General features: G+C 37.7%; 1 protein-coding gene across 6 annotated transcripts in view; it reads right to left on the reverse strand.

Annotated features, from left to right (window-relative positions):
* Positions 1-1,515, reverse strand: part of LOC114323750 (sister chromatid cohesion protein PDS5 homolog C) — a 33,886-nt gene extending 32,371 nt beyond the window's left edge. For 4 of the 6 annotated variants that reach the window (XR_014348234.1, XM_082901372.1, XM_082901371.1 and 1 more), the window contains exons 1-2: positions 1,010-1,468; positions 359-442 (exon numbers count right to left, since the gene is read on the reverse strand). Coding sequence is in view for 5 of the 6 variants with exons in the window: in XM_082901372.1 (XP_082757498.1) it covers positions 359-442; positions 1,010-1,111 (186 nt within the window). In the remaining variant the exon portion in view is untranslated. Of the gene's footprint in view, positions 1-358; positions 443-1,009 lie in introns of all 6 variants that reach the window. The other 2 variants (XM_028271412.2, XM_028271411.2) reach the window with 1 other exon arrangement.
* Between the last annotated feature and the right edge of the window lie 12,783 nt (positions 1,516-14,298).

Consider the following 14,298-nt stretch of genomic DNA (forward strand, 5'->3'; position numbering starts at 1 on the left):
TGCCCACTCATACAGATTCACATTGTTACCTAGGAAAGTGCCCAGGTAAGCACCAACGCAACAAGAAGGTACCCCTCCGATAGCATTCAAAGCCCGGGTTGAAAGCCAACATCTAAGCTACCTCATTGAGAGTTACGTAACGTAGCCATTTTACACTTCGATCACCTAGGATCACAAGTGCCCAGACAGCAGCAGCCCATTGTTACACACAACAAACTAATTGCAAATTCAAGTTCCACAAAAATTTTACTATTTGTCCTAGGGCTATCAAAAAACCGACTAACCCGATGTACCAGACCAAACCGACTCGAAAAAACATCTCTTGGTCATGGACTGTTTCAAGGGACAAAATGGTCACCTGCAGGAATGAAAGTCTGATTTTCTTCACTTTTCGGTCTAGTCTCGGTTTGATAGAATATTTCGCTAGTACACCCCGAACCGACTGAAATAATTAAATGTATAAAATTATATACATGTCATAAGTTCAATTCATTTGCAATACCAATTTGTCTTATGCCAACAGGAACTCAGTTTTATTGCAGACTTCCAATTATGACCTCATAAAATGATGGAACCATGCATTTATAGAATACACTGATTTCACAAGATTCAGGGCAAGGAGTGAAACATGCAACAAATAAACACACTGCGTAAGTACAAAAGATTAATAGAAAAACTAGTCAATCTACAAAATTTCCACATTGCATCCTATACACAGAGATAAAATTTTGATCTATGGTAGGCCATCCTCCTGAAACCGGTTCGATGAACTAATTGGAAAAGAACAAGTGGTACAAACAAATAAAATAAAGAGCCCTAACTACGGAATAAATTTTCCAAACAAGACCCAAATGCCATAAAAAACATGCGGTACAGCAAGGGAAAAAAAAAAAAATCAAAACCCAGATAGACGAATGAAGTACTGAAAAATTATAGAAAACTAAAAACCCTAGAAATCAAGGGCAGAAAGCAGTTCAACGAATCAAAACCCAGATAAATTAGGGCTTACGTCAAGCAGAGGAAGGAGTTCATCGACCGAAGACGGAGGTTGAAGGAGCCTATTCCCAGCTTCCTCCAGCTGCTCCTCGAACTCTCTCTCTCCGGACGCCATGCTCTTCTCTTCTCTTTCTCTCTCTAGATTCCCCCAAAATCCCTCGATTTGAACTCAAATTTCACACCATTAAAACCCTAGAAAACCAGAAAAATAAAGCCATATCCAAATCCCAACAATTATACAAAATAGAACACGAACGAAGAGAAATGATCTCAGAGAAAGTGTTGTTGCGAGAGAGAATGAACGGAAAAAAAAAGAAAAAAAAACGGAAGTTTATATAAAAGGGAGAAATCTACAAAATAGAACACGAACGAAGAGAAATGATCTCAGAGAAAGTGTTGTTGCGAGAGAGAATGAACGGAAAAAAAAAGAAAAAAAAACGGAAGTTTATATAAAAGGGAGAAATCTAGGACATTTCCCAAAATAAGCCGAAATACCAATTCAATTTTTAAACTAAGCCTACTTTTGAAAGAATTCTTAAAATAAGTTAAAATGTGGTTCATAACCATGCTTTCAACGTGTGCGTGCCTATCTTGTGTGAAAATTGAAAAGTCTTAACAACGTAGTTATAAAACGCGATTTTAATTAAGAAAGCGCGGTTACAAAAGGCGCTTTTAATTAATTTTTTTTTTTTGAAATTGCTGTTCTGAACCACGCTTTTATCCAAAAAAAAATTTCTTCTCAAATCGCTTTTCTGAACCACGCTTTTATCCAACAAAATTTTTCTTCTGAAAACGTTGTTCTGAACCACGCTTTTATCAAAAAAAAAATTTCTTCTGAAATCGTGGTTATGAACCACATTTTTAGCTTAAAATTTTTTTCTTCTGAAAGCGCGATTCTGAACCATGCTTTTTGGCAAACAATTTTTTTAGTTTCAGTTTAACTGAACTCTGAAGAATAAAAAAAAAAAATTGATTTTTTTTTTTTTGCTTCTGTTGTCATTGTTTTGGTAATAATGTATTTCAGAATAATTTTTTGGGTTAAAATTATTTTACTAAAACCGTTCTCATGTTAATTTTTTTTTCTTTTCTTTTAGAATGTGTAATTCAGCATTTTTTGGCTTGACTAAAGTAAATTTATTTTGTTTTTTCTTGTGTTTGTTTTGGGTTAGAAGGTAATAATGTAATTCATAAATTTTGTGAGCTTTAGTAAAGCCATTTTGATGTAAATTTTTTTTTTATTTTCTCTTTGTTTTGGGTTAGAAGGTGTTATTCAGTAATTTGTTTGGGCTTTAATAAAGCCGTTTTCATTTAAATATATATATTTTTTCTTTTGTCTTTGTTTTTGGTTAGAAGGTGATAATGTAATTCATAAATTTCTTTTCGCTTTACTAAAGCCGTTTTCATGTAAAGTTTTTTGTTTTTTATTTTTTCTCTTGTCTTTGTTTTGGGTTAGAATGTGTTATTTATAAATTTTTTTTGACTTTACTAAAGCCGTTTTCATTTAAATAATTTTTTTTTTCATGTTGTCTTTGTTTTGGGTTAGAAGGTGATAATGTAATTCATAAAACCTTGAGGAAAAAACACATAAGTCTCCCACAAAAATACATAGGTAGTACAGACATAAGTCTCCGACAACAATACATTATGGACACCATGAACTGAACACACAATACATACATAAACATAACAGTTAGACAGACAAATATTAGCCAGACAATCTGACAAACTCATTACGGAAACACTTACTCTAACACAGACATTACATATTAATGCATGACCTAATATTGCCGAAGTGTAGACATTAACACCTAATTCGTACTTAAATCGGTAGGTGGCTCAGAGTCTGAACAATCCGAAAGCTCAGCGTCAGAGACAAGCTCAGGATCCTCCATGATACCCTTGATAGCCGCATCATTTGGTTATGTTCTGTTCTTCTGGGCATCCTTCTTAACTATGTATAGCTGCATATCGCGGGCTAACTTACGGCGCATTTGAGAAATCTCACGTTGTAGTCTTTCACATAGTCGATTAACATTATCAGGATCTTCCTTTTGGATCTCAACAGAACGTGCTTTTGGCACCTTCAATCGATTTTCCCGACATAATCTTTCCATTTGCACTCGCTCTATAAATAGTGTGGGCCACTTCAGAAGTCCAGCGTTTGCCAAACCATATCCTGTTTGATTTTCTGATGGTTCCTCCACCAAACCACATGGATCTCGATAGTACTTGGGCATGACAAAATGTCGCTTCTCAAACCTATCATGATAAGCACAAGAGGCATCTAACAAAGTAAATGGTGTTTCATCTTCAGCATCGCCACTTCCCCTTCCCCCTCTTCGTCGTGAACTGTCACCCATTTGCAAGTTCCTACCACCTCTACGATTCCCACTCCCTCTCATGAACCATGTAGCCATGCTAATTTTTTAAAACAAACGAATGATAATTTCGTAGGGCGAAATGAGTTGTAAGGTTGTGTCTTCACCTTTAGTCGTTTATATAGTTGGTCATAAACAGCTTTAGAAAGATGCCCCTACATAACAATCCCACATATACGAACAAGGTATGAGTTATCAGTAGAATGAAAAAACAGAGAAAAGGAAATACTGTGTACCAAGTCACATGACTTGACCATCCATCTGCATATACCGACAAAGTAAAGGCATGCTCACTGTAAGGTAAATAAGTTAATTCACTGTTGGCATGTGACTTTCTGAATTGAAAATCACTGTAATAAAACAATCGAGCAAAAAATCGATAAAACCAAAGCTTGTGCACCAAGTCACATGACTTGACAGTCCATCTACATATACCGACAAAATAAGGACATGCTCACTGTAAGGTAAATCTGTGAATTCACTGTTGCCATGTGACTTTATGAATTGAGAATCCTACATATATCAATAAGAGATGAGTTGTCACTGTAATAAAAAAATCAAGCAAAAAATTGAGAAAACCAAAGCCTGTGCACTAAGTCACATGACTTGACAATCCATCTGCATATACCGAGAAAATAAGGGCATGCTCACTGTAAGGTAAATCAGTGAATTCACTGTTGCCATGTGACTTTATGAATTGAGAATTCCACATATATCAAATTGGTGTTGAGTTGTCACTGTAATAAAAAAATTGAGCAAAAAATCGAGAAAACCAAAGCCTATGCACCAAGTTACACAACTTGACAATCCATCTGCATATACCGAGAAAATAAGGGCATGCTCACTGTAAGGTAAGTCAGTGAATTCACTGTTGTCATGTGACTTTCTGAATTGAGAATCGCACATATACTAATAAGAAAAGAGTTGTCACTGTAATAAAAAAATCGAGCAAAAAATCGAAAAAACCAAAGCATGTGCACCAAGTCACATGACTTGACAATCCATCTGCATATACGAACAAAATAATGGCATGCTCACTGTAAGGTAAATCAGTGAATTCACTGTTGCCATGTGACTTTCTGAATTGAGACTGTAATAAAAAAATGAAGCTTATGTAGGCAATGTTATATTTCACTTAGCTATGCATCATTCGTTGTTACGACCAAACGTTCATGTATTTCATTGAAAAGTATGACTATTTGAATTATTTGTTGTCATTTGGGTACAAGTTAAGTTTCTTACGTTTTTTGGCCTTGCGTTGATTGCTATTCTATTATAAGAGAATCATCAATTTCTTGGAAAAGGCGTAGAAAACAATCTGTTTGTGTATAATTAATTGTAAATAGTGATTTTCACAAGCAAATCAAGTAAAACCAATTGGGTTTTAAATTTAGTTCCCCAACTGGATCAACCACTTGGCTTTGAGCTTGTTTGTCTAGCCCCCCCAAGTTTAGTTATCTGTCAACCCCCCATTCCTTACCAGAGTCATCATTTTGACTGGACTTCCAGGAATTGGAAGGCGACTCTTTTTTTTTTTCCTGATGGAGATTGAAATTCTTTACGTATAGGATCCCTATTTCACGAGCCCCAGTTAAGGGAAGCTTTTCACCAAGCTACATGTTCTGTTTTATGTGTTGTTCAAGGCGGTAGTTCGTTTGTATGAACTTTATTAGTCCCCCAACTGGACCAACCACTTGGCTTTGAGCTTGTTTGTCCAGGCCCCCAAGTTTAGTTATCTGTCAGCCCCCCATTCCTTAACAGGGTCATCATTTTGATTGGACTTCCAGGAATTGGAAGGCGACTCTTTCTTCTTTCCTGATGGAGATTGAAATTCTTTACGTAAAGGATCCCTATTTCACGAGCCCCAGTTAAGGGAAGCTTTTCACCGAGCTACCTGTTCTGTTTTATGTGTTGTTAAAGGGGGTAGTTCGTTTGTATGAACTTTATTTAGTCCTCCAACTGGACCAACCACTTAGCTTTGAGCTTGTTTGTCCAGTCCCCCAAGTTTAGTTATCTGTCAACCCCCCATTCCTTAACAGAGTCATCATTTTGACTGGACTTCCAGGAATTGGAAGGCGACTCTTTCTTCTTTCCTGATGGGGATTGAAATTCTTTACGTACAGGATCCCTATTTCACGAGCCCCAGTTAAGGGAAGCTTTTCATCGAGCTACCTGTTCTGTTTTATGTGTTTTAAGTATTCACATAATTCAACATACATTAATTCATTCATTAATCCAGAACATTCATTAACTCATTACAATTCAATAAAGAAAGTCATGAACTAATAAATGTGCAGTTATAAATATAGTTATTTCATAAACTTCAGGTTCATAAAACCAATACTTGAAATACATTCGTACGTTAGATGAACAACAACATTGTCTTACACTCCAGTAACGAAGATATGAGACAACATACAAACATATATGAAAGATAAAGGTGTTTGATTTCTCATTCCTCATCTGACATGTAGTAGTCAGAGAGATATTTTTCATTGTTTAAGACATTATTTCGCTCAATCACTGTCAAATTTCTGTTGCTTTCTTCTGTCATTTCAGTGGCTAGCTGAAGCATGAAATGTCGACATCTCCGCATTAACATTCTGTTATTCTCCTTCTTAATTCTGCTAACTACTTTTTCATAGTCACTCACATTTCGTCTAGCCATGGTCAATGAACGACGATGAGGTACCGGTGCCCCAAAGTTACGTAAATCATTAAACAATCCTTCTTGCTCTGTTACCCTGAACACCCATTCTGCTCGGATACCAGCATAATAATCCTTCGGACTCAAGTACTTTTCGCTCTTGTAGTCATAAGTAAATAGAGGTAGCAGCCACACTTTCGGATTTTCTTTGCTGGCGTGAACTTCCTGCACCTCTTGAAGACATTGTTCATAAAATAAACAAACAAATAATAATAGTAATTGTAGATATATTACTATTGTTATGACTTGAACAAACATCATACTGGGGGTGTCGCTATTTATAGACATCATACTGAGAGTTAACTAGAGATGATCTAGTGACGATAATGCATGCTGGGGCACTATAGAAGAAGTGATACCCGTGATATTATTTTTTAGCTTTTCATTTCATGCAATCCTAAGTACCCATGACTTTGTGTACCTGTGATGTAGTCACGGACGTGGTTGTCAGATAAAATCATAATTGTAGGCCAGAGGATGACAATGCAATCCCTTCATATTGGAGCAGTGAGTTGTCAAATAAAACAACATGCAATGAGTTGTCACATCGCCACATGAAACTATTTTTTCATGCTTACTTTTTTAATACAGTAAGTAGTCACTTGGAATTGACGATTTCAGTACAAATTGATGTTTTCAAAAAATTATAAATGAAATTAAATGCTTAAATTTTCTTTGTTTTAAAGTAATATTCTTCATAAACAACTATAAAACAGAGTGCAAGTAAATACACAACCGTCCAACTTACTTCGACCTGCAAAACTATCATTTTTTTTTCACCGAAATAATAAAATGGTCACCTGATATGTAAACACGATTGGAACTTTGCAGCCTATATTTTATCTTATTTTCACGTAATGAACTTCGCAGTCATCCCATTTTCTCCTCTTTTTATTTTTTGCTTCTTTTTATATTCAGTAAATTACACTTTACTCCTTCAGTCCATCACATAATTGTTTATCAACACTACTGCCATGTGGTCGTATTGATGTGACTTAGATGAGTTCTGAAATATAAGAAAAAAATAAAGTATTTATTTGTGCTGCAGAAAGTCACATGCATCACGTAATGTGAGAAAAAAAAGTGACAAACTATATAAGCATGGCAAAGTCAGAAAATCACATGCATTACTGCATCACTGCATAAAGTGACATGCATCACTGCACAAAGTCACATGCATCACTGCATCGCTGCACAAAGTCACATAGCATCTGAGGAAAAAACAAAGCATCCAAATTATTACGTATGTTCAAGTCACTGGCGAGCATCACTGACAAATGTTGGACGTATCACTGCGCCGAGCTACAATTTATTATCATACCATACCTATTGTGCCATTGTGAATTATGTAATTCATTAAAATTTTGAGGGGGTGTCATAACAAAATAACAATAAATTAATAAATATATCAATACACTTAAAAAGTACTTTCACATTTGTTTTTTAAATTGTAATTTCACATTTATTTTTTAAAAAAAATTTCAGGCAGAGAAATTTGACTAATTCAGACGTTTAGTCGGTTGATCAGCTTGGTTCTTTTCATTTTTCATAAAATATTTTTCTGAAAATTCTAGTTTCTTAATTTTCGTGTTTTTTTTCCAAAGTTTTTACTGATTTTTTAAATATTTTAAGCAATTTGACTAATTCAGATGTTTTTATTTTATTATTATTATTTTTTTATGTTTTTACCTTTTGTTTTGGAATAACAATAAATTATGCAATTCATAAAAGTCGAAGTGACAACTCCTATCAAGTTGATGCATAGTTGTTCAGGTCATAAAAGTTGACGTGACAACTCTGATGCATAATTGGTTACAATAATTTCATACATACAGCTACCATGTGTATATATGGTATAAATATCGCATCATACCACAACAAAAGTTTTACAGCTATTTCGAGCGATATCATCATGAGATATACGGTGGTTGATCTATATTCAGCAATGGGTCGTTATTAGGTTGCAGATGGAGATGAATTTAAATACCCATTAAATCCAAATTTGCGTTACTCACGTGCCACCGTCAATACCATGAGAGCTGAGTGGGAATTTCGCAAAACTCGAGCAAACGTTCTCGTTGAGCTATGTCGTGAAGTTAATCTTAAATTTCCTCGCCGGTTAGCAATGTGTATGCCAACTGACACTCCACAGTTATTGCAAAGGACATTGCATCGTACCCGCAACGAGGTTAATCGCATGACCCAACATTTGCAAAGGTCCGGACTAATGAAGACCGCAAATGAGCGTGCCAAAGATGGGTTAATGGATGATGCACACCAGTACTTCGCCTGGAACATGGATGTTATGTATGAATCTGATATTAAGATGTCAGATGATGATGATAATGAATGAAATTGTTTGGATGAACGCCAAAACCATTTATGTAATGCATGCAATTTGTAATGCTTATCCACGACTTATCAATGAAAGGAGATATTTCAATTGTTTTCGAATAGTTCTTGTAATTCTACCTTTACTTTCTCTCCGTTATTGTTATTTTGAAGAACGCTACTTGTAACACTACTTGAACGCTACTTGTAATTCTACCTTTACTTTCTTTCCTTTTTATTCATATTTCTCCCCACAACTATCCATTATGCAATGTTTACATTTTTTTCCCAGATTTTTTTTGTATAAAATTTTTACTAACCTGTAGCAACACAAGTGGTCCTCAATCTCGCTCAATAATAAAATCCTATCAATTCTTATCCTTGTTTTCCTGTTTTCATTTTCATTTTTATGGAAATCATCAAAACAAGTAAGAATAAAAAATTGTAAAATTATATTTTTCGAATAAATAAGTATGACACATTTACATCATCTGTACAAGTTTTATTTACAAAAACTATAACAAAAACTATAAATAAAATAAACTATACACTCCATATCACACCTGCTAATGCCCTAACCTGCTGTAGACACTCCATTTTTGACCGACCTTGAGACTCAGATGTCACCAGTTGAGCGCTTGGTGATATTGCATATTGTGCTCGTTCAGAAGTTTCAGAGTCTCGGCTACGAGCCTTGCCTCCGGACTTCCGGACTCTTTTATGCTTTGCCTCGGTTTGCGAATTAGGCTCTGTTTTCTCTGTTTTCTCTTCGCGAAGGGAGGGAGAGGGCTCGTAGATCATCTCTCAGTGGCCGTAGGCTACATTTCGTAGTCGTAGGCCATTTCAGCCCGTTTGGAGTCCGGTTCCCGGTTTTTCGGAATCGTTGGCCGTGTGCCTCGGTTCGGGACCGCTTAACCATCTCCGTTTGCTTTGGTTTTTGGCATACTTCTTATTTGCTCCCTTTTGAGGGACACTGTGGTCCGAGAGACCGACTTCGTGGTCGAACACCACTCCCGGTGCTTAACAGCCCGTTTTCGGGGCCCCGAACTGCGTGTTTCGGGCCCCGAACCTTCATTCTGCATTGGTTTTGGTTCATTTTTGGCGGGGACCTCTGTTTCATTGGTAGGAAGGCCGTAGAAGGGTGGGAGGCCAGTAATTGTTTTGTCAGCCAACCTTATCCCTTCATCGCCCTCCGTCGCCCGTTTTTCCTCACTTCAGAGCCAATGTTGAACACCCTTGGACCATTTTCTTGCACCCAAAACCACATATTTGTGATGTACACATCTGGGAGGCCACCAATATTTGGTGGCCGGCCAGTAATTGTTGTTGACCCTTTTGAACCCCTTTGAAAAGTGGATTGTTCTCTCTCCTGGTTCACTTTTTTCAGTATTCAATCACAGGGTTGTGTTGTGCACACATCAGAGGCTCTCTATTTGTGGTGGCCGGCCATTAATCACACTTGACCCTTTTGACCCTTGGCCGGCCGACCATATGAAGTAGCCAGCCGGCCACCTGCAACCTAGATAAGCAGCCGGCCATGATCCTTACATCATCTACAGTGCAAATATGCATTCATTTTCCCCCCAGATTCTGTATCCGGGAGGCTGCATTTTGGAGGGAAACATCACATGTTTTCCCTCCATTTTTCCCCCCCCTTTTCCCCCTCTTTTTGCCTATATATCAGAGGCTCCAGCTCTAATATTAGGGTTACAAAATTTCCCCCTAAGGCCCTTGCATTATATCTCTCTCCCTCTATATTTTCCAAGCTAAAACACCCTTAGCCCTACACCATTTCTTCACCAACCCATAGCCCTACCCTTCCATCCTCCATTCCAGCAGTTTAAGGATGTTCTCCAGAGCTTAGGAGTGCTGTATTTTGGTCCAAGAAGCCACCAAAGTTTGGTCTTCAAGGGTGAGTGCCATTCCCACTCTTTTGAGCTTATTCTTGTATCATTTCTTAGTCATAAATGCTTACTGTTTTGAGCTCCGGCCCTAACTGAAAGTGGCATTTTTTTGAGCTCCTTTTCACTTTTGTTTAAGGGCCTCTCACTGTTTGAGGCCTCCTTGTTGCACTTGCTTCATTATCCCTCTTGTATGCCATTATCTTGTGTAGTATTTTTGGCTTATGTATAATTTGTTTTGAGGCATGTCATAAACTGAAGAGTTGCTTATTTTGAGCCCTTATTCAACATTGTTAAAGGGCTCATTGCTGTTTGTGGCCTCCATTTACTACTTGCCATTATATCTCTCTTTTGGCCATATTTTTGCATGATTTGTTAGCCTCGGATGCTTCTGTTTTTGGGCTCTTTTCAGAACTGAAAAAAGTCTTATTTTGACCCCCTCTTCATGTTTCATTGAGGGTCTTTACTGTTTGAGGCATCCTTTATATACTTTGTGTTATATCTCTCTTTTTGGCCCTATTTTGCATAGCATTTTGAGCATTCTTGTATACTGTTTTGGGTCCGGCCATCAACTGTAAAATGCAATATTTTTGGCTCCTCTTCAACATTGTTGAAGGGCCCCTTTGTATTTAAGGTCAGAAACCACTACTTGCTTCTTTGTCCATCTTTTGGCCCTTTTCTTGCATGAGAGCTTAGCCATACCTGTGTTGGTTTTTATGGTTTTCCATAAACTGTAAAACATCATATTTTGGGCCCCTCTTCAACTTTGTTGAAGGGCCCTAATCTGTTTGGGGTCAGCAGCTGTGAGTTGCTTCATTATCTCACATTTAGGGCCATTTTTGCATGCTAGTTTTGCCCTATTTGTGTTTGCTGTTTGGTCTTGCTTAGAACTAAAAAAATTCTTGTTTTGGGGCTTCCTTGAATCTGTATTTACATTTAATGAGCAAATAATGCATGCTTGATGTAGCTACAAGTCATTTCGTGTGCTTAATCTTGCATTTCGGGACCACTTCATGCATCGGGTGCCATATTCCTATGATTCGGGGCTGTTTTGGGTCATGTTTTGCTGCTGAAATTTGTATGTTTGCATATCATATTCCATGCCTTGCCATGTCTTGTTAAAGTGGCATTCCGTGCCTTAGGTTCGGTCCTCGGTTTGCGTGCATGTATGCACGCATTCCGAGTTGTCTCATTTTCATCTATTGGCCTCTTATGTGAGTGTGGCTGAGGTCCACTTGTGTTAGTGTAAGTCCATTTGTGCATTGTGTATGCCATTTCATTTCATAGCATTGTGTATGCTAGGTTGCATGTTAGCGCATTGTGTATGCCATGTTACCTCGTGCATTGTGTATACTAGGTTGTATCTTAGTTGAATTTCATGCATATCATGCATATTGCATCGTGCTTGGGATAGGGGTTAGCCCGAGCACGGGAAACGAGGTACGTTTCGTACTCCGAGTGACGGAACGTGTCTCAGTTCCCTGTCACCGACACTCCGGATTATCCATGATGGAGTTAGGTTTTTGTTGTGTTTATATGTGCATTCATTCTATATTGAGTTGCACAATTCAACTCCTCGGCCATCATGCATCGAGATGCGTGATTGGTGGCACGAGGATCGAGACATGCATACATTTGTGAAAATACATTGCTATGCCCCTTTCCTGCTCTCTGTTGCAGCAAATCAAGAATCAGCAACCTCTTGGAGCTTGGCGCGCTTTCCAAGAGTAACTGTAAAACAGAGGCTAATTGGGGCATCCTAGTGGATTTCCGCGCAAGGCAGCTTAGATATGCATCATCCATCATCTGAAGAAGAGTCAAGGCAGTCCCTGGCTTGCATGCCAGTTTATTATTTTTCTTAGTTAATTTGTAAATTAATTAGGAATTTGTATATATTTGGACTGTAATTATTTGGGACTGTACTTATTCATTCAAACCCTTTGTGCGAGGGCATAATTGTAATAAGTGTGGGTGAGTGCGATGTATGTCTTTCAACCCCACGTCTTTCTTCCCTTTTATTTACCTGCTTATGATGGTTAGATTAGGGCATGTTTCAATTAGCATACAGTATGATAGCATGTTTGCATTCATTCATCTGTTTTGCATGCACCGGGCTCGGCGCATCATACTAACTGCATGGTATTTTCAATTCCAAATTGAATACATGTTAGTTGTAACATTTCATATGCCATGTTTAGAATAACCGAGCCTGCTATAGTTGCATTTTTGCATGTGTTGCATTAGGCATTTCTGTATAATTAGGATCATGTATGGATTTCTAATGAGCTTCTGTTTTGGCTTGGAGTACTCGGTGAGTTTTATGCTTTAGCATCCTTGCATGCGTGTGAGTGACTGCCATGAATAGCATGCTTACTATGAGGCTATATGCTTATGTGATATAACTGCCTGAATGCCTGTGGGCAATGTTTTAAAAACCGGACCGGTGAGCGAACCGGAAAAGAGACCGGGTGGACGGGTCACCGGTTCAACCGTCGGGTCAAACCGGTCGAACCGTGACGTCATAATTAATATTATATAATTAAAAAATATAATTAAAAATTATAAATAAATAAAAATATATATAAATACTCAAATAAAAATAAAAATTGTTGTATAATATTTATTAATAATATTTAATAAAGTCATAATTGATAAAAAGAAAGTCACTTGTTTTAAAGAAATTAAAATTTTTAAGCATTCCCTCCAAACAAATTGATTCAATGTTAGGTTTAATTTTGGAGGGAAATGAAATTTTCAACTCTCCCTCCCATCAATATGTTTCAAATAATTTGATTGAATCCCACATAGAATTTTGTAGGTTCTTTTTGAAATTTTTTTTCCTATAAATAGGAATAGACTTTCATAATCTTCTCCAACTTCTAATGAGACTCTTCCTTATGAGAGGAGACTCTTGAAGTAAGAATTTTTAGTCAAAATTTTAAAATATATATATAATATATATATATATATATATATAAATATATAAGAAAGAAAGAAAGAAAAGAAAGAAAGAAAATATAAAAAAAAATAAAAATTGCCGGTCTGACCCGCCGAAACCCGGTCCGGTTCACCGGTTGTCCCGGTTCAACCGCCGGATCCGGCGGTTTTCAATTTCCAGGCCGGTTTTGCTCATAGTCCGGTTCTGGAGGGTTGACCGGACCGGAGCCAGGCCCGGTTCCCGGTCCAACCGGTTCGACCGGCCGGTCCGGTCCGGGTTTCACAACATTGCCTGTGGGTGAAGGTTGGGTTATTTGGATTGGAACAAATCATCAACTGTGAGTTTTAAGCCCACTAGATAGTGGCAAAACCATCTTTTCTTAAGCCCACCTGAGGGTGGCAAAATCTGCATCTTTAAGCCTACTTGCGAGTAGCAAACCATCTTTCAAAAACAAACATGAAATGTTTTGTTCCAATTCAGGTGACCCAGTCTATACTTGTATGCTGTGCACATCACATAGTAAATCTAGGCTAAATAACCGGGATAAGAACACACAATGTTTTCAAAACTAGATATCATGGTTAGTAGAGGCCGATCTTTGATCGGGCGAGCGGGGGTGCTCACGAAGTGACCTTCCCCAATCGTACCCAAGTTCCCGAGCCGAGGTAACTTTGGTGATGACGGACACGTGGCCTTAGACAAACGAGTCAGGGTTTCCTAAATTTCCCCAAAAATAAAATATTTAGGTGGCGACTCTGTATCTGGCAAAGCAGTCTATGTTTGGCACTTCTTTCAAAAAAAATCTGTTTTCTCAAAACGATTTGCCGGATTTGGACTCTTTGGTTCAGACTTAGAACCGTGACAATTTGAGAGTCCTGAGCTGTAGTGACCCCAAATGAACAGAACGGGACTCACCCTCCCGGGGCGTTCGGGGACGTCTACAGTTTCTGGCGACTCTGTTGGGGATTTAGAGAACTTGACTCGAACTCATGATATCTGTTTTTGACTACATTTGTGTGTTTCTTTGCATTGCATTTGCATTGGTGC

The sequence above is a fragment of the Camellia sinensis genome, chromosome 13, assembly GCF_055761805.1.
Source record: "Camellia sinensis isolate YWXY chromosome 13, ASM5576180v1, whole genome shotgun sequence".
In the NCBI taxonomy this organism is placed as follows: domain Eukaryota; kingdom Viridiplantae; phylum Streptophyta; class Magnoliopsida; order Ericales; family Theaceae; genus Camellia; species Camellia sinensis.